A 19,993-nucleotide genomic window follows, 5' to 3' on the forward strand; every position below is an offset into this window, starting at 1 on the left:
GGGGGGGGCGGGGGGGGCCTCATCGGGGGCAGCCGGGGGGCAGATGGGAGGCCTAGCCTAGCCCCAGCCGAGACCCCCAGGGGCCCTGCTCTGGCCGCTCCTCCCACCCCGCTGTCCCCTAGACCCCCTTCCCGCTCACCCTGAAGCTGTGGGATATACTCGATGGGGAGAGGGTGCTCACGGCCATGGCCTACACCAACCTCAAGGTGCACAGGAGTAAGTGAGCCCCTGGGAGCCCAGGGATGTGTGGGGGGGTAGCAGGGGCGGTGACCCTGTGCTCTGAGCAGCACCCAGACCTGGGGCGGGGGGACTGTGGGGCAGGCGGGTGCAGCGGGGCTCCCTGAGAGGAGCAGTGGTCAGGGGCCACCCCGGCCAGCGCACTGCCCACGGCGCTCCTGGGCACAGCGGGACCCCAGCCGCTGGCCTGGGGGCACCGGGGGCCACAGGGCGGGGCCCTCTGGGTCTGACTCTCGCCCACCACCCAGAGCGCCTCCTGAAGCTGCCCCTGGAAGTGCTCCGGGAGTTCCTCCCTGACACTCTGGCGCAGCCCTGGGCCCTGGAGGACAAGGCGGTGCTCAGACACCTTCGGGCCTCCATGACCCAGCTCCGGAGGATGCGGTGCGACCTGCCCCCCACCCAGGTGGGCTCAGGGCCCTGGCCCCTCCCGACTCGGCCTGCTGGGGCCACCCACAGGGGACAGAGCCCCCGGGGCCCCCATCCTCATCTCTGGGGCTCTCCTCTTCTGCTCCAGCCTCAGGGACCCCAGGCCAGGGCTGGGCGTGCAGGCACCCACTGCAGGGCCCAGGCACCAGTGTGGGGGGCTGAGCACAGGGTCAGGCCGGGGACCACGCGGGAGCCGTGAGGACCCCCGGGGCCCCCAGTGGGGGACACACAGCCTGCTGGAGACGCTGACCCCGTCGGCCTCTTTCCAGCGGGACCTGAGGAGTTCCCCACGAGGCCCCTGGGCATGGAGCGAGTGTCCCCGGCGCCCAGGCCTCTCCTCCCTTCTCCGGCCTCTGAGCCACCGCCCAGGGTGGAGGAGCCGGCCTCCCTGGGCCCAGCCACCCAGCCTGAGCTGCCCAGACCCCCTCCCGGCCAGGCCATCGTCCAACTTCCCCCCAGCGATGGAACTCCCTCCCCATCCTCCCAGTGCAACAGACGGTGCAGGCAGGTGGCCCCCAGACATGGTGGGCTTGAAGACAAAAAATGGGGTCCCCTTCCCTTCGGCACCTGCCTGGGCCACCCGAGAGGCCCCGCGATGGACCAGGCCCTGGAGCACTCCCGGGACTCCCATGACGGGGTCCCCCCAGCCCCCAAGGGACGATGCTGTCGGACCCAGGACACCCTTCCTGCCCCGCAGCCATTGCAGCTCGTGCTCCTCGCTGGGCAGTGACAGGCACAGCCAGGGCAGAGCCAGGGTGGCGCTGAGCCCACTGTCCCGAGGCCCGGCACAGGCCCGGGACCCTCTGCCCTCCGCGTCCACAATGCAGCTCGATGCTCGCGGGCCTCTGGGGCAGAGCGTGGCGGTGAGTGCGGGGGCCCGGAGGCTCTGGCCCGCCGTCACCGTGTCCTGCCTTGTCTCGCTGTCCCTCCCAGAGGGAGGCACCCCCCCCGCACAGGACACCAGCCCCTGACCCAGAGGGACCTGGGCTGGCCTGGCCCTGGGCTCTGTGGGGGCAGGGGCAACTCGAGCCACCCCCAGTCCCAGGACTAATGGGATCCAGCGCCCCGGGGCCCTGGCCAGGCCTGCGTTCTGGCCCCGGGCTGAGCTAGCCCTCACCGCCGGATGTGGCCTCCTGGGCCCTGGGTGTGCCTCACAGATCCCTGCAGGGGCGCCGCCAGGCACACATAGCTGACGTCCCCACGTGCCTTCCAGGGGCGGCCAGACGCCAGGGTCAGGACCCCACAGACTCTACTGCGACTCAGCCTCTGCCCGCGGCCAGGACGGGCCTGGGACAGAGTGACAGCTGGGGAGCCTCAGGTTACCAGGGTCTGTGCTAAGCGCCCTGAGAGGTCTGTGCTCCCACTGTCCAGGGGGCCTGGGCTGCCCGGGCTCCGGGGCCCTTCATCCCCTCCCCGCCCCAGGCCTGTACACCTGGGGCACAGAGGGCCCGCGGGGCGGTCAGCGTGGCCCCAGAGGGGACGTCAGGACAGCAGGCCCTTGCAGCTCACACACCTGGGCCACCCTCACCAGGCGGGCTCAGCGTGCACACCTGGTGCTGCTGGATCTCTCGCACCAGAGTGTGGAGGGCACCCTGCATGCCCTAGAGGGTAGGGGCTGGGTGAGCGTGGGGCTCGGCCTGGGGGGCAGGCACTGTAGGGGACCGAGGGACCCCAGCCCCGGCCCCACCCCGACTCCCACACACAGGCAGCCCCAGGGCTCCCCCCATGGGCAGCCGTCTCCTCAGGAGCTTCCCCCAGGGCGGCCCCGAGGTCTGGCTCCCCCTAGAGAGGCATCGGGGAGAAGAGAATCAGCCGGCGCTCAGCGGGGACCTACTGCCACCCGCGGGAATGTGGCTGAGCCGGACCTTCCAGCTCAGCTGACCCTCCGGCACGAGGGAGCCCGGGTCGGCCAGGAGAACCCAGCTAGCCACCCAGCACCAGCACCAGAAATGATGGTGTTTCAACCATTTCGGCGTCAGGACGACGCGGCCCGAGGATCAGATCGCGGCACAGCGACACACACACACACACCCCTAACCCAACCAACGTCGGAATCCCCCAATTGTTGTCAGACAGCAGCCAGACGGTTACAGACACGACGCTGGGGTCCCCGGTAGGACACACGGAGGATGCTCCAGACCACGGCTGCAGAGGCGCTGGAGGCCCAGGGATGTGCCTGCGGGTGCCGACGGGGAGCGCAGGGCGGCGGGAAGCACCCTACAGAGGGGGGCCCCTCCTGGGAAAGGACGCCGGGTCCCCGCAAAGGCTCCGGATGCTGATATCTGTCCTCCTCTCCTTCAGCTTCTGGTTTTCTCCCTATTTTGTTCTTCCTGATTCTCCTTCGGCCTCCACCCTGCATCCGAGCCACTGACCACACAGGCTTCTTTACGATGTCGGGTCCCAAAAGGAGGCCGAGCTCTGGCTCCCGGGATCGGGAAGGATCATCGCCGAGGTTTATGCTGATCCCCCGAGCTCGTGCCTTCCCGGCTCTTCTCTCCTGCAGAACCAGGGGAGGCACGGGCCTTACTGAGAAGGAAGCCCACTCCCACTCGGGCGGAACCGTCCCTCGTGGAGGACGTCATCTGGGCCAAGGAGTGCAAGCGGGGCGATCAAGAACAGGTCCCAGGTTAGACATAGTCTGCTTTGAGGTTTGTCCTGAAGCGAGCACTCACCTTCGATGTCATGCTTTATTAGTTCATCCATTTATTATTTGTTAAGATTTTATTTTTATGTCCTCTCTACACCCAACATGGGAGTTCAAACTCACAGTCCTGAGATCAAGGTCCCCCGACCAGGCCGGCCAGGCACCCCAGGGCCATGTTTCTCATCTCTTTCTTGGCTCGCCTTTCTCTGCACCCAACTGGGACATCGAGTCCATGACAGAGGAGCTTAAGCTACCTGCGAACCTAGAACGTTTTCTCTGTATCCCCATCCTAGAACGACCTTCGCCATTGAATAGCAATTTAAATAAAACGGCAGTCAAATGACTCCTGGTAAAGGAAATGGCCAACTTGTCACATGTGTGGGCCCTGCCCCTTGGGCTCCCGGGGAGGCTCTGCTTTCTTTAACATCGATCAAGGTCCCAATGACTCCACCGCACCTCGACGCGGGGGCTCAGTTTCTGCCCTGACACAGGCAGCACATCGGTTTCAATTAATACCTATCAATCAATCAAAGGGAGCCTGGCTGCTCGGTGTAGTTCGTAAGAACACGCGACTGTTGTTCTTGGGGTGGAGAGTTCAAGCCCCATGTGGGTGTAGAGATGACAGAAAAATAAAATCTTAAAAAGAAAATCAGTCGGTCTGGGGGAGACACAGCCCCGGATCCCACAGGGGCAGGGAGCCAGCTGACGGGTCTACGAACAGTATTAGAAGCAGCAGAGCACAAAGTCAGAACTTTCAGAAGTCTGCTAGAGTGGGGGACACGCCGGCCTTGACGGTGCTCAGGAGGAGAAGTGGGGGGCGGCCCCTGGAGCGACAGGGTGGGCTCAGGATCCCCGGGGTCCCAAGGACGGTGGCGCCAACGGCTCCCAGGCCCAGGAGCAGGGACCCTGGCTGAGAGCCGCGTGACTAGGGCCAGCTGTCTGCCCTGTGTGGCCACAAACTGCAAACCCCTGTGCAGTCACGGGGCTGTGTCCCTGGGCTGGGCCAGCAAAGGCCAGAAGTGGGAGGAGACCCTCCCGGGCGGGAGGAGCATGGGTCTCCCCCAGGGCAGCCCCTAAAACTTGGAGGTTTGAAACTCAGTCACTTGTCCGAGATCAAAAAACAAACAGAAGCTGGGCCGCAGGCAGGGTGAACGCAGGGTCTGCAGAAGCGTCGGAGGCCCGGGGCCTGGGGGCTCCTCTGCGGAGGCCCCTGCAGACAGGGGGGGGGGGGGGATGCTCAGCCCCAGGCCCAGGGGACCCGGCGCCCCCGCCCGCATCCCGCCCTCAGCGCCGAGGCTCGGGGGCAGCACAGCGCCGCCCGCGGGAGGCCAGACCCTGCCTCTGACCCATAGGTGCATCGCCCTCGAGGCAGGTGCATCGCTCCCGAAGCACCTCGAGGAAGGTGCATCTCCCCCCGAGGCAGGTGCGCACCTGACGTCAGCGCCGAGGCTCGGGGGCAGCACAGCGCCGCCCGCGGGAGGCCAGACCCTGCCTCTGACCCGCAGGTGCATCTCCCACGAGGCAGGTGCATCGCTCCCGAGGCAGGTGCATCGCAGGTGCATCTCCCCAGAGGCAGGTGCGCACCTGACGTCAGCGCCGCGGCCCCGCCCCCAGGCCCCGCCCCGCCCCCTCGCTGCCGCCAGGTGGACGGATCGCAGAGGCTGCAGAGCTCCAGCTCCGCGGGGAGAGCAGGGTCGAGCTTCCTCTGTACTTTGTGCTTGCTTTATTTTCATTTATTTTCTTCGATTCTTTTTTATTAATTGCTTGATTTTAATTTTTATGTATATACCTTATATATGACTTATTTTTGTTTACTTTCATTGTACTCTGATTTTCTTTCTTATTTTGGAATTTAGATTCTTTTAACAAGCAGGCCAAAACACACACAGGATCTAGTGGGGTTTTTTTTGGGGGGGTGGCGGTTTCTGTTGTTGTTATTGTTGTTTTTCTTGTTTTTTTCTTTTTCTTCCTTCTTTTTGGATAAAATAATGAGATGGAGAAATTCCATCTCCAAAATAACCTCCTGGTACTCACAGCTAGGAAGTTCATCAAGACATATATATGAAAAAAAAAAAAGACATATATATGATGTCTGATTAGAGTTTAAAACAATGATTATAAAGATAGCAGCTGGGCTGGGGAAAGAGCACAGAAGAAAACTCGAGAATCCCTTACTGTAGAAATAAAAGAACTAAAATCTAGTCAGGCCAACGTTAAAAATGCTATAACTGAGATGCAGTCCCAAGTGGAAGCCTTAAAAACAAGAAAGGTTATGGACCACAGAGGCAGACGTAGGGAACTCAGCCACTTATTAAAACAATAACATCCATATCATAGGAGACTCAGAAGATGAAGAGAGAGAAAAAGGGGCAGAAGTTTTATTTGAACAAATTATGTAAAGTTCTCTAACCTGAGGAAGGACACAGACACTGAAAACGAGAGCACAGAGAACTCCCACTAAATTCAACAGAAGCCGACCATCGCCAAGGCACATCGTAGTCAAATTCACAAAATACACAGACAAGGAAAGAATCCTGAAAGCGGCAGATGAGGCGGGGTTTGTGGGGGGAGGGAGTCCTTAACCTACAAGGGAGGATGAATCGAGTTTGCAGCAGATCCGTCCACAGACTTGGCAGCCCAGAAAGGCGTAGAAGGAAATATTCAATATACTGAATGGGAATAGTATGCAGCCAAGAATTCTTTCTTCAGCAAGGCTGTCATTCAGGATGGAAGGAGAGATAAGGAGTTTCCCAGACAGGCAAAAAATAAAGGAGTTCATGACCCCTAAACCAGTCCGGCAAGGAATTTTAAGGGGGACTCTTGTAGTGGGGGAAAAAAGAGACCAAAACCAACAAAGACTAGAAAGGACCAGAGAACATCGCCAGAAACACCAACTCTACCGGTAACACAAAGGCATTAAAATCATCTGTTTCGATAATCACTCTGAATGCAGATGGAATGAATGTGCCAATCAAAATATATAGGATATCAGAGTGGATTAAAAAAACAAGATCTGGGATGCCTGGGTGACTCAGGGGTTGAGCCTCTGCCTGCAGCTCAGGGTGTGATCCTGGAGTCTGGGATCGAGTCCCACATCAGGCTCCTGGTGGGGAGCCTGCTTCTCTCTCTGCCTAGGTTTCTGCCTCTCTCTCTCTCTCTCTTTCATGAATAAATACAATCTTTAAAAAAAACAAACCAAGATCCATGTATATGCTGCCTACAGACGCTCACCTTAGACCTATAGACACCAGCAGATTGAAAGTCAGGGGATGGAAAATCATCTGTCACGCTAATGGACATCAAAAGAAAGCTGGAGGACCCATACTTATATCAGACAAACGAGATTTGAAACCAAACACTGGGGACACCTGGTGGCTCAGTGGTTGAGCATCTGCTTCAGCTCAGGGTGTGACTCTGGGGTCCCAGGATCGGGTCCCACATTGGCCTCCCCTTGGGGAGCCTGCTTCTCCCTCTGCCTATGTTTCTGCCTCTGCTTCTCTCTGTGTATCTCTCATGAATAAATAAATAAAATCGTTAAGTTAAAAAAAAGAAAGAACAAATACTGTAAGAAGAGATGAAGAAGGGCATTATTTCATAATTAAGAAGACTATCAATCTCTTTTTTAAAATTTTTTAAAAAGATTTTATTTATTTATTCAGGGAGAGAGAGAGAGAAGCAGAGACACAGGGAGGCAGAGGGAGAAGCAGGCATCATACAGAGAGCCTGACATGGGACTCGATCCAGGGTCTCCAGGATCATGCCCTGGGCTGCAGGCGGTGCTAAACCGCTGCGCCACCAGGGCTGCCCAACTCTCTATCAATCTCTATCTGATTATCACATCAAACAACTGTAAATATTTATGCCGCCAACATGGGAGTACCTAATGTAGAAACCAATTAACAACAAACATACAGAAACTCACTGATAATAATACAATGACAGGGGATTTTAACACCCACTTACGGCAATGGACAGATCATCTACGCAGAAAATCAACAGGGGAACAATGGCCTTGACACACTGGACCAGAGAGACTCAACAGATAGAGTCAGAACATTTCCTCTTAAAGCAGCAGAATACACATTCCTTTCAAGTGCACATGGGACACTCTTCAGAACTGATCACATCATGGGCCACAAATCAGCCCTCAACAGGTACAAGAAGATTGAGATCATACGATGTACATTTTCAGACCACAACACTATGAAACTCGAAGTCAACAGCAAGAAAAAATTTGGACAGACCAAAAATACGTGGAGATTACGAACATCCTACTAGAGAATGAATGGAGCAACCAGGAAATTAAAGAGGAAATTTTAAAAATATATAGAAACAAATAAAAATGAAAACATGTTTCTCCAAACCTCTGGGATGCAGCAAAGGCAGTCCTAAGAGGGAAGTACATAGCGATACAGGCCTATCTCAAGAAACAAGAAGTCTCCAATACACAACCTAACCCTACACCTAAAGGAGCTGGAAAAGGAACAGCAAACAAAGCCTAAAGCCTGCAGCAGAAGAGAAAAAATAAAGATGAGAGCAGAAATAAACAATACAGAAACAACAAAACAGTAGAATGGAATAATGAAACTAAGAGCTGGTTCTTCAAAATAATGAATAAAATTGATAAATCCCTAGCCAGTCTTATCAATAAGAGAAAGGACCCAAATACTTAAAATCACAAACAGAAGAAGAGAGATCACTACCAGTACCACAAAAATGAACAACTATAAGAGAATACTATGAAAAATGATATGCCAACAATCTAGGAGACCTGGAAGAAATGGACAAATCCCTAGAAATGTACAAACTAGTGAAACTGAAATAGGAAGAAATAGAAAATGTGAACAGACCCATAACTAGCAATGAAATTGAATCAGCAATCAAAACCCTCCCAACAGGGCACCTGGATGGCTCAGTGGTTGAGGGACTACCTTCGGCTCAGGGCATGAAACCAGGGTCCTGGGAGCCTGCTTCTTCCTCTGTCTCTGCCTCAGTATATGTGTCTCTCATGAATAAATAACTAAAATCCCCCCCAAAAAAAATACCTTTCCCAACAAATGGAAGGAGGTTCAGGACTGGATGGCTTCCCAGGGCAATTCCACCAGACATTTAAAGAATACCTATTCTCAAACTTTTCCAGAAAATAGAATCGGAAGGAAAACTTCCAAACTCATTCTATGAGGCCAGCATTACTTTGATCCCATTACCAGTCAAAGTCCCCACAAAAAAGAATTACAGACCAATATCCCTAATGAACATGGATGCAAAAATTCAGGTAAAATACTAGCAAATCAAATTCAGCAGTACATTAAAAGAATTATTCACCACGATCTAGTGGGATTTGTTCCTGGGTTGCAAGGGTGTTTCAATACGCACAAATCAATCAATGTCATACAGCACATTAATAAAAGAAAGAATAGGGGATCCCTGGGTGGCGCAGCTGTTTGGCGCCTGCCTTTGGCCCAGGACGCGATCCTGGAGACCCGGGATCGAATCCCACATCGGGCTCCCGGTGCATGGAGCCTGCTTCTCCCTCTGCCTGTGTCTCTGCCTCTCTCTCTCTCTCTGTGTGACTATCATAAATAAATAAAAATTTAAAAAAAATTTAAAAAATAAATAAATAAAAGAAAGAATAAGAACCATAGAATCTGTCAATAGATGCAGAAAAAGCATTCGACAGCATTCTTTCATGGAAAAAACCTCTCAGCAAGGTAGGGATAGAAGGAACATACCTCAGCATCATAAAAGCCATATGCCAAAAATCCACAGCCAATATCATGTTCAGTGGGGAAAAACTGAGAGTCTTTCCCCTATACTCAGAAAAGAGACACAGGATCCCTGGGTGGCGCAGCGGTTTGGCGCCTGCCTTTGGCCCAGGGCGTGATCCTGGAGACCCGGGATCGAATCCCACATCGGGCTCCCGGTGCATGGAGCCTGCTTCTCCCTCTGTCTGTGTCTCTGCCTCTCTCTCTCTCTCTCTGTGACTATCATAAAAAAAAAAAAAAAAAAAGAGACAAAGATGTCCACTCTTAACCATTCCTATTTAACATAGTCCTGGAAGTCTTGGCCTCAGTAATCAGACAACAAAAAGAAATAAAATGGATCCAAATTGGCAAGGAAAAAGTCAAACTTTCACTATTTGCAGAGAACATGATACTCCATGTAGAAAACCCAAAAGAAAAATTGCTAGAAGTCAAACGTTAATTTGGAAAAGTTGCAGGATATAAAATCAATGTGCAGAAATCTGTTGCATTTCTATGCAACAATAATGAGGCAGCAGAAAGAGAAATTGAGGACTCAATCCCATTTATACGAGCACCAAAAACAATAAGATAGGTAGGATTCAGCCTAAGGGCAGCCCCGGTGGTGCAGCGGTTTGGCGCTGCCTGCAGCCGAGGGCATGATCCTGGAGACCCTGGATCGAGTCCCATGTCGGGCTCTCTGCATGGAGCCTGCTTCTCCCTCTGCCTGTGTCTCTGCCTCTCTCTTTCTCTGTCTCTATGAATAAATAAATAAAATCCTTAAAAAAAAAAGGATTCAGCCTAACCAAAGAGGTGAATGCCCTATACTGTAAATCCTATAAAACACTGATGAAAGAAGATGACACAAACAAGATGACTCGAAGATGACACAAACAAAATAGAAAGGCACTTCATGCTTGTGGATTAAAACAAATATTTGTTAAGAAGGCCTTACTACTCAAAGTGATCTACACATTTAATGTGATCTCTATCAACATAGCAGTAGCATTTTTCACAGAGCTGGGACAAATGATCCTAAAATTTGTATGGAACCATGAAATATAGAAAATAGCCAAAGCAGTGTTGAAAAAGAAAACCAAAGCTGGGGTTTCAGACTTCAAGTTCTATCACAGATCTCTAGCGATCCAAGGAGTATGGTGCGGGCAAAAGAATGAAACAGGACCACTTTCTTACACCATATATATAAAAAAATAAATTCAAAACGTATTAAAGACCTAAATGTGAGACCTGAAACCATAAAAAGAAGAAAAGATAGACAGCAATGTCTTTGACATTGGCCATTGGATCTTTCTAGATACGCCTCTGAGGCGAGGGAAACAAAAGCAAAAATAAACTACTGGGACTAAATCAAGATGAAAAGGTTCCGCACAGTGGAGGAAACAACCAAAGTCCTGGTTCCTCCACTTTCTAGCACATATCCCGTGTTTCACAGAGTGACATTTTCTCGAGAGAATCCCACCCTAAGGAGACGCTCCGTGTCTGCGGTGCAGCCCGGCCGGGGAGCAGGTTCCCACGGGTCGCCTAAACCAGGTCCTTGCTTCAGACTGAGCTGGCGGCCCAGGGGCAGGTGGCCGGGCGCCTGTGACCCTACTCCCCTGGCGAGTCATCACCTAGCTCCAGGGCTAGCGAGGCTGGAGAGGACGCAGGGGGTGCCGACTGCCTGCCCAGCGCACAGGAGCAGCCTGGTAGCCCCGGCGCCGGTCCTCCCGCACCTGGGGGCCCCGGCTCCCGTCCTCCCTCACCTGGTGGCCCCGGCGCCCGTCCTCCCGCACCTGGGGGGCCCGGCGCCCGTCCTCCCGCGCCGCCCTACTGTACCTGCCGAGGATGGGGCTGGCGGCCCCCCTGCAAACCTCACGGCCCCATCCAATCGTGTCTCTCAATTAGATCTCCCTCTCCCGTTTGTAAAATTAGTCAGGCGGAGGCGGGTAGAAGAGGGGGAGCGTGCCTCCGATGCTTCCAGCCCGACCCCGCTTCGCAGCCGAGTCCCACCCAGGGAGGGGCGGGTGGCGGCGGGGGAGGCCCGTGTGCCAGGCGGCCTGCAGGTGGTAGCAGAGCCGCGCGGCAGCGGAGCGCCCGGAGAGGAGGGGAGGGGAGGGGAGGGGAGGGGGGAAGGAGAGGGGAGGGGAGGGGGGAGGGGAGGGGAGGGGCTGCGGGGAGGGCAAGGGATGGGTGTGGAGAGCTGGGGAGGGGCAGGGCGCGGCGGGAGGGGCAGGGGAGGGGAGGGCAGGAGCGGGGCTGGCGGGGTGAGGCAGGGAGAGGAGGGGAGGGGAGGGCAGGGGCGGGGTGGGGAGAGCTGGGGAGGGCAGGGGCGGGGCTGGCGGGCGGGGCTGCGCTGGGCTTGCAGCTCCGGGAGGGGTGGAGGGTGGATTCTCCTTAAGGAGGGGAGAGGTGTGCGCACAGCGGCGGGGGTGGGGCGCAGGGGCCTCGGCCTCTGGGGGACAGGGGGTCTCTGGGGGCGGGCAGGAGCTCCGCTGAGCGGAGTGGTCTGGGCGGGCCGGGGGACACAGCCTTGGGCGCCGGCGCACGGTCCTGGGACAGATCCTCCCTCCCCGTGGCGGGGGATCCTGTGAGCCGGGGACCGAGCGGTGGGCTCCAGCTCTCACCCATCCGGTTTTCCGCCACCTCCCTCCCCAACGACGTTTTTGGTTCTTTTTTTTAAATTTTATTTATTTGTTCATGAGAGAGAGAGAGGCAGAGACCCGGGGAGAGGGGAAGCAGGCTCCCTGTGGGGAGCCCGACGCGGAACTCGAACCGGGACCTGGGGTCACGCCCAGGCGGAAGGCGGCGCTGACCGCTGAGCCGCCCGGGAATCCGCATCTGGTTCGGCCCGAGTGCCGCCCTGAGGACACCTTCCAGAGGACGACCCTTCAGACCCTGCAGCCCCTGCTTTGGCCTCTGGGACCCCCTGCAAGGCCGGCCTCCAGGCAGGTGCTGTGGGGGGGGCACCGTCCCCCGGGACTGGGGCAGCGGCCCTCCCCTCCACCTCGGGGCCTCCTACAGGCTCCTTTCCTAAACAGATTCCTACAATCGCGTTCCGAGTGCACAGGTCCTTTTACTTTTCAGATTTAAGGATATCGCTTTACTGAATTACTAATAGACAGGTCCCGTTAAGCAGTACTTAGCTGTCCAGCGTCATCCCATTACTCTGTTCAGCTCCAAATTAGCTACCTCTCTCCCCTATTTCATCCTCATGGGCATCCATCGATTGCAAAAAGGGCTCAAACCTCTCACTTCCATTTTTAGTTGATTCATTGGCATCCAAGTAATAGGATTTGTCTGGGGAACTCATTAGTAAAGAATCGTCCCCTTAAATTTATTTCTATAGTTCGGTTCTCCTAGTAAATAATAGAAATCTCTATATCATTCACACTGGCCGCAAAAGGCTATGAATTTCAGTTCTAATTTAAAATCTAAGTTACAAATTTAGATTTATCTGAATGAAGGAGATAAGTGAGAAATAAAATTGTTTTAACTGGAACTTTTCTCAGCTAGGAATCTCATGGTCACAAATATGTGTGTTAGCAAGAGGAAAATTATGCTTTAAATATATAAAATCTTAAGCTCATTTTTTTTTAATTTTTTTATTTATTTATGATAGTCACAGAGAGAGAGAGAGAGGCAGAGACATAGGCAGAGGGAGAAGCAGGCTCCATGCACCGGGAGCCTGATGTGGGATTCAATCCCGGGTCTCCAGGATCGCGCCCTGGGCCAAAGGCAGGCGCCAAACCGCTGTGCCACCCAGGGATCCCCTTAAGCTCATTTTTAGTGACAAGGTTGTCCGTTTATTTTCTTCTTTACTAGTGAAGCACATCTGACGTAGAGTAAAGCACTCCTAGCTTAGGTGTACAACTTGATGAGTTTTTACGTATGTGTGAACCCATGCAAACACCACCCAGGTCAAAATACAGAAAGTTTCCATCACCCCAGAAATGAGGCTCCCTCATGCCTCCTTCCAGGATTATTCCATAACTAATAACCTGACCTCTATCACCACAGATTAGTCTTACCTGTTCCTTTTCCTTTTTTTTTTTTTTTTTTTTTTGAAAGAGAACACCAGGATCCCTGAGTGGCTCAGCATTTGGTGCCTGCCTTCGGCCCAGGGCGTGATCCTGGAGTCAGGATCGAGTCCCACATCGGGCTCCCTGCATGGAGCCTGGTTTCTCCCTCTGCCTGTGTCTCTGCTTCTCTCTCTCTCTCTCTCTGTCTCTCATGAATAAATAAAATAAGAAAGGAAAGAAAGAAAGAGAGAAAGGAAGGAAGGAAGGAAGGAAAAGGAAAGAAAGAAAGAAAAAGAAAGAAAGAGAAGAAAGAAAGAAAGAAAGAAAGAAAAGAAAGAAGAAAGAAAGAAAGAAAGAAAGAAAGAAAAGAAAAGAAAAAAGAAAAGAAAAAAGAAAAGAAAAGAAAAGAAAAGAAAAGAAAAGAAAAGAAGAAAGAGAAAAGAAAAGAAAGAGCACCAGTGGTGGGGAGATGGAGAAGCAGCAAGCTCCCCGCTGAGCAGGGAGCCTGATGCAGGACTTGATCCTGGGGGCCCTGAGATCAGGACCTGAGCCCAAGTGCCAAAGGCAGACACTTCACCTACTGAGCCACCCAGGCGCCCCTGTTTTACCTGTTTTTGAAATATATGTAGGGGATCCCTGGGTGGCTCAGCGGGTTAGCGCCTGCCTTTGGCCTAGGGCGCGATCCTGGAGACCCAGGATCAAGTCCCACGTTGGGCTCCCGGCATGGAGCCTGCTTCTCCCTCCTCCTGTGTCTCTGCCTCTCTCTCTCTCTCTCTCTTTCTATGTCTATCATAAATAAATAAATAAATCTTTAAAAAATTTTTTAAAAAAAGAAATATATGTGATTTGGCATATTTGGAATTCTATGTACGTGCCCTTTTCTGGCTGGCTGCTTTCACACAACAGGCGTATAAGGGTTATCCATGTTATTATTGCTGCAGCTTGAAATATTTTGTTCATTGTTTTCCCACTTAGGTCTACTGTAATGCCTTGTGGAGTCTCTTGGTTCTTTTTGGCTAGATTGATATTTAAAATCTTGACATTAATAGAATTTAGGCAGTCTTTAGAAGACAAAACACGTAGGAATCCTAAATCAGCAGTCTTAAAGCAAGTTTCCTCCTCATGATTGTTTTAGGGACCTTAAAACTGCGTTGTGTCATCAGCTCAGGGACACTCGTCACGTGGCAACACGAGGGAACATGCACAATCTGAAGTGTCAAAGTGACTACATACAGCCAACACATAGCACTTGCTATTCCTCAAAGGGCTTTACGTATATTACTGAATCCTTTTTTTTTTTTTAAGATTTTATTTATTTATTTGGGGGAGGAGGAGGGAGGGGGACAAGCAGAGTCTACGCTGAGCACAGAGCCCAACGGGGGTGAATCCCAGGACCCTGAGTTCATGACCTGAGCCAAAACCAAGAGTCAGATGCTCGGCCCACTGCGCCCCCAGGCGCCCCCCATCCCCGCAACAAGCACACTCCACCGCATGTAGCGTAATACTTCCTGTGGTTGGAGACTTTCCTTCTAATGAGTCTGGTAGCATTTTTCTGAGTAATTCAGATCTTATCAGTTTGTTTCAAAGAACACAACTAAGTCTCTCAAGTGGGAGATCTAGTATGAAATATGTTGCTTTCATGAATAAATTACAGGACTCTGGTTCTAAACTGTAACAACTTGCTGCTCTTGGGACTTTCGAACACAGGACTGTAAGCCCCACTGTCCGGGTCTTCAGTGAGAGGAGATGGGGTCAGTGATGGGCACAATTTATCATAAAAGCTCATCCTGCTTTCCCCGCTCATCTGGGAAGCTGGAGGCAAGCTTGTGGAGCCTAACTGGTGGAGACTGGAGGCCCCATACTGGTAGCATCGGAGTTTAAGAAAGATGGTTTCCCCTAGATTCAGAAGCTCCCAGTCACGGGAGCTATAGGGAGGGTGGGGGATAATGGAAAAGGGTCAGGGGATGAGGGGGGGGGGAACAGGTGAGGGGATGAGGGGAGGGTGGGGGGTGGGGGAACAGGTGAGGGGATGAGGGGAGGATGGGGGTGGGGGAACAGGTGATGGAGATGAGGGGAGGGTGGGGGTGGAGGAACAGGTGAGGGGATGAAGGAGGGCACGTGTGATGAGCACGAGGTAGAGCGTGTAAATGTCACTGTATCGTACACCTGACACTAACACAACACTGCACGTCAGCTATACTAGAATTAACATAAAGCAATAAAATAAGAAGTGACCTCGTCGAGCCCTCTTGTTTGGCAGAAGGAGGAGCTGAGGCCAGGCCAAGCGAACGCAAGTAGACGGTGCCGGGAGCAGGACCGGAGCTCAGGGCTGAGCTGGGTGCCAGCTGCACCGCCCCGCTAGCTGCTCTTCCTGGGGGCGGCCGGGGCCATCTGTCTTCCGTGGATCAGCTGTTTCCACGTAGCAGGGGGCAAGCAAAGCCTCCCGTCCTGGCAAAGCCTTGAGGTGCTGTGTGGGTTTCAGCCACATTCTATGGATCTCGAGTGTGTGTGACACTCACAGTGGCATCAGGGAAGAGCCTTGAACGCCTGCCCAGAGGTAGCGGAAGGGTGTTTGGGGACAAGGAAAGTGGGGGCTGGAGAGGCTCCAGGGGGCTGGCCTGTGGCCGGGGGTGAGGGGCTGGGGGCGAGGGCACCCCCCACATCCGGGTGGGCTGGAGAGGCCACCTCCCCTCAGGCCTTCTCCTGGCCCTGAGCTTGTCTCTGCCCTTGCACACGCTAAAACCACGTTCCCTGCAGGCGAGGAGCCAGCAGGGAACAGCAGCCCTTGAGGAAGGAAAGGCCGGCAGAGTGAGTGCAGCACTGACCGGCCGAAGACCAGGGTCCTCCCTGGGGCCCCTGAGGATCCTGGTGTCTGGCTGAGAAGACAGTACCAAGACTTGGGAACGGAGGCCTGTGCTCCCGTGGTAGCCCTACCACCAAGCTGCTGTGTGACTGGGCGAGTCACTCACCCTCTCTGAACCGCTTTCCTCATCTGTAAATTGGGGAGATGGCCACCATCCTCTCTGGGCTTGGAGGAGGGTCATGTCCAAGCTCAGCTCCTTGTCACTGCCTACAGCCTCTTAGCTCCTCACCTGCCAGGGAGCAGCTAGGGCCTGGGGCTCAGGATCCCAAGCCCCTAGACAGATAAAGGGATCCCGCAAGGCCCAGCCCGGCCTGGCAGGCCTACAGACACTCTTAACATGACGCCTGCCCGGAGCTAGTGGAGGCCAGTCCTTTCTTTGGAAGGTGCGGTTCCAGTGCCCCTGGCGGCCGAGCTCTGTATCCGAGGGGCCTGGAGGGCTTCCAGAAAGCGCAGTGCGCGGCCTGTACCCCAGAGCACCTACTCCCAATCTCTCTCTAGACCTGCCAGGACTGAGGCCCGTTCCCACAGGCAGAGGGAACAGGCTTATTCCAGAGGGTGTGAGGAGAGCTGGGAGAGCGAGTTGGCCAGGGCTGCTGGGCTTTGGGCTGCAGGCCCCGGTGGGGAGGCTCCGGGGGAGGAGGAGCAGGTGGGGGGGAGGTGGGGACGCATGGCCCCGGGGTCTGCACAGCCAACAGAGAGTGGGCAAGGGAGGACAGCCAGGCCCGGAGGAGGCGGCATGGTGCCCATGCAGGCACCAGTTAGAGTTAGGGGCAGACGGGGCTAGGCAGGGAAAGGTAAGGGGAACCCCCAGAGTCAGGCTCCTACCCATCCCAATAAAACAGAGATAAGACAGTGAAAACAGCAATAAGCCTAGCTCCCTAGCATCAAGATGTCAGGGAGTTGCCTCTCTAATGGCTACTAAGCAACCCCAGATGTAGAGGAGTATTAGGGAGCAGAGACTAACCAGAGAGCAGGGAACACCTTGCTTGTGCTCAGGATATTCACAAAGAAACTTGTGTTGTTGTAAACATAGACATAATATTTACAAATCCCCCCCTGATATTAACAGGAGATTTACCAAGTTCCCTGATTAGGTTCCTTAAAAAGACCATAAAAGCCCCAGTGGCAACCCTGTGGCCCCCCCCCTCCCTTTTGAGAGCTCTTGCTTCCAGGCTGTGCTCGTCCCCCCCCAGCCCAGAGATTCATTCTTCTCTTCCATGAGGCAAGAACCAGGCCCTCCTGGATCAGTGCCCGGAGGGCCTGGCCATCCCCTCTCCCACCGCCTTCAGGCTCAGTCCGGCTTCGAGATGGTCCTTCCAGAGTCCCGCGGCAGCGTTGGCCCGGACCGTCCACACTGCGGAGCTCTGGGCCGAGGGCGCCCTGCAGTCCTGCCCGGATCCTCACGCTGAGGTCCGGCCTTCGGTGGTCTACGCGCTGAAGGTACTGGGTGCCTCTCCCCAGGGGGAAACAAAATAAAAAACAAAACTGTACACCACGGAACACAACATTTATACACTCGCCAGACAAAAACTGTCTTCCTTCTAAATTTCCCAATCGCCAAAGTCTGAATGAAACCTGACAGCTGAACCCTGTCGTCCTTCTTGGCAGGGATGCTGGTTTTGCGGTCTCGGTGAGCCGGCCTCGGTTCTCCCACTTCCCGGGTCACACAGCCCTGCGGACCTTCGGGCCCCAAGCCCCCCAGGACCCCCTGCATGTGCCAGGGTGGGGAAGCCTGTGCGAGTGTCCGGCACTCCTCCTGGAGCATCTCGGATTCCTGCGCAGAGGGTGGGAGGGCTCGTCCTCCCAGAGGGGCTCCCCAGCCTGGCCACCAGCTGAGCGCAGCCCCCCCAGCCCCTCCCCAGCTGCGCTCTGTGGAGGGCAAGCCCTGGAGCTCAGGACGCATCAAATGGGCTTCCTGGCCCAGGGGGGTGTGGGCTGCTAAAGCCCGAGAGCCTTGTGGCAGTGGGGGCAGGAACCAGGTTCCTGGCACAGACCCCATCAGGGGCACTACAGAGCCTCCTGCCATGCTGATGCCGAGGATCTGACCAGTACACAGACATGCAGCCCGCGGCCTCCCCTCCAGGTCCTTCCTGGCCTCGAGTCACCCGGCCCTTCCAGGAAGCCCTTGGTGTTCACGTCACCTAGCTTCCTCTGCTCTGGGCGTGGGTCTTAGCAGCTGGCCCCATGGCGTGGCTCTGCCAGGGAAGCCGCTTGCCTGCCTGTCGACCCTCAGGCTCAGGACAGCAAGGCTGCTCACCCGCTGGGCCCGGATGTCTTCATGCGTAAAGTGAGCACTAAGGATGCCCCTGCCAATGGCCTAGGGGAGCATCTCCTGGTCCCTCACCAGAAGGCTTGGGGCCAGTCCTGCCCCAGACAGCAGGCAGGGAGGGCACAGGGCAGAGGGACAGGCAGGGGCATATGGGGCCCTGCTGGCACCCATCCCAGCGCCCAGAGGACCTGAGCCGGGAGCAATACCAGGACTAAATGAGTCATCCCAAGATTGAATTGTAGGCGCCCAATTTACATGACAAAGCTCCGGCTGGAAGGCCTGGGAAGAACTTTGGTTTAACCCAAGGATTGAACCTCACAGACACAGAGAGACAAGGATAAACGTGAGCGCCTAGTTCAAGTTCACAGCCCCTAGGAGAGGATCCAGGTCCCTGGGGGGGGGGGGGGGGTTGCTGCAGGCGGCTCTTCCCGGACTCCCCCAGATGCAGGGGCCGGGGTGTGGGTTCAGATCCCCCAGGGGTGGGAGGGACGGGTGATGTGCCCTGGTCAGTTTTCAGTTGGGTGCATTAACTGTCCCGCCAAATCTGCCTGTAAGAAGTGATGGATAGTGGAAAGAGTGTCTGGTTGTCAGTGAAAGCACTGACCACCGACCCGCTGCACACCCAGAGCTCTGTGGGTGGGTGCCCTCCACGTGAAGGGAGCGTGACGACAGGTGCCCGTGCCTGCAGAGACGGCCAGGTGCAAAGGGAAAGCATTGCATCAAGTGAATCACGCAGCAACTGCCAACCAAATTGCGCTCTTCCCTTTCACATCTTGAATGTGGCTCCCGTGGTGAGTGGGTTTGTGTTCCAACCCAGGTGTGGGCCTGCCACCAGCTGCCCACAGGTCGGGATTCAATTCTGATTGCATCTCCAGCAAAACTGGCAGCGTGAAGAACAGGCCCAGGACACAGCCCCCGTGCCCCCCGCGGCCCGAGGTCTGGGAGTCTGAGAACAGCCAGCCATGCCCATGCCCGCAGATGTGGGGCTGGGACGCCTATGGTCGTAGTCGGTGCTCTCCCCTGCAGTGCGGAAGGGGGGCTAATAGTCCCCTGGTCAAATGTCAAGTAGAAGTAATCTGTGCAAATGCCGAGGCTGCTCTGTGAGCCCGGGTGGGAGGATCATCGCTGCAGGCCTGTCCTGGAGGAGACAGGCAGACATTTCACCCACATTTCATCCAAAGCTCGGAGCCCAGCTGGCGCCCCGGGTCCCCCGGCCACCTGGTGGGCTTCCAGCCCCGCACCCCCCCCACCCAAGCCGTGTGCACAGGTCTGAGGGTTGCATCCCACGGCCTCACCTCCTGAGGCCTGCTTTCTCTCTGGATTTCGCCAGCTCGACTCCTCTACTTCCAGAAGAAAAGCCAGCAAAACAGCCCCCGAAGAAGGACAGTTTGCCTGTCAGCACAGCAATCAAGCTTTTGAAAACAGATTTTGGTGTTAAATTTCTTGAGCTGGAACCTAACCTCCCTCACTTACTCGGGTGGTGACCCCAGAAATCACTCAAGCTCTGGCTTCATTATCTTCATCTGTCAAATGAGGCCACCGTCCCACAATACTGAGTCAGGGAAGTGGCAGGCACAAACCACCTGCCCATTTCAGTTACGCCTCTTTTGTCTATAAATAGGTTTAGATAGAAGGAATGCATTGGCTGGCAAAACTGCACCATCTCGCAACCGGTCGGGCTTCAGGCAGAGTTTGATCAGGGCCCTGGTGCTGGCTCTTGGCGTAGCCTGGGCTCTGCTCGCACCTGAGTAATTTCCTCCCCCGCCCGGCTTCCCTCATCGTTATAAAATGACT

General features: G+C 54.8%; 1 protein-coding gene across 5 annotated transcripts; it reads left to right on the top strand.

Annotated features, from left to right (window-relative positions):
- Positions 1–18: 18 nt before the first annotated feature.
- Positions 19–3,752, top strand: LOC140604289 (uncharacterized). Of its 5 annotated transcripts, none has more exons than XR_012007250.1 (4): positions 19–216; positions 486–640; positions 933–3,289; positions 3,459–3,697. XR_012007250.1 is itself a non-coding variant. In XM_072775652.1 (3 exons), the coding sequence occupies exons 1-3, from the start codon at positions 186–188 to the stop codon at positions 1,632–1,634; spliced, it is 888 nt and encodes a 295-aa protein (XP_072631753.1). In that variant the 5' UTR covers positions 19–185; the 3' UTR covers positions 1,635–3,685. The 5 variants fall into 5 exon arrangements, 1 of the variants encoding a protein (XP_072631753.1); XR_012007249.1 differs by having other exon boundaries at positions 3,420–3,694; XR_012007248.1 differs by having other exon boundaries at positions 3,382–3,692.
- Positions 3,753–19,993: the final 16,241 nt, after the last annotated feature.

The sequence above is a fragment of the Canis lupus genome, chromosome 14, assembly GCF_048164855.1.
Source record: "Canis lupus baileyi chromosome 14, mCanLup2.hap1, whole genome shotgun sequence".
Classification (NCBI taxonomy): Eukaryota; Metazoa; Chordata; class Mammalia; order Carnivora; family Canidae; genus Canis; species Canis lupus.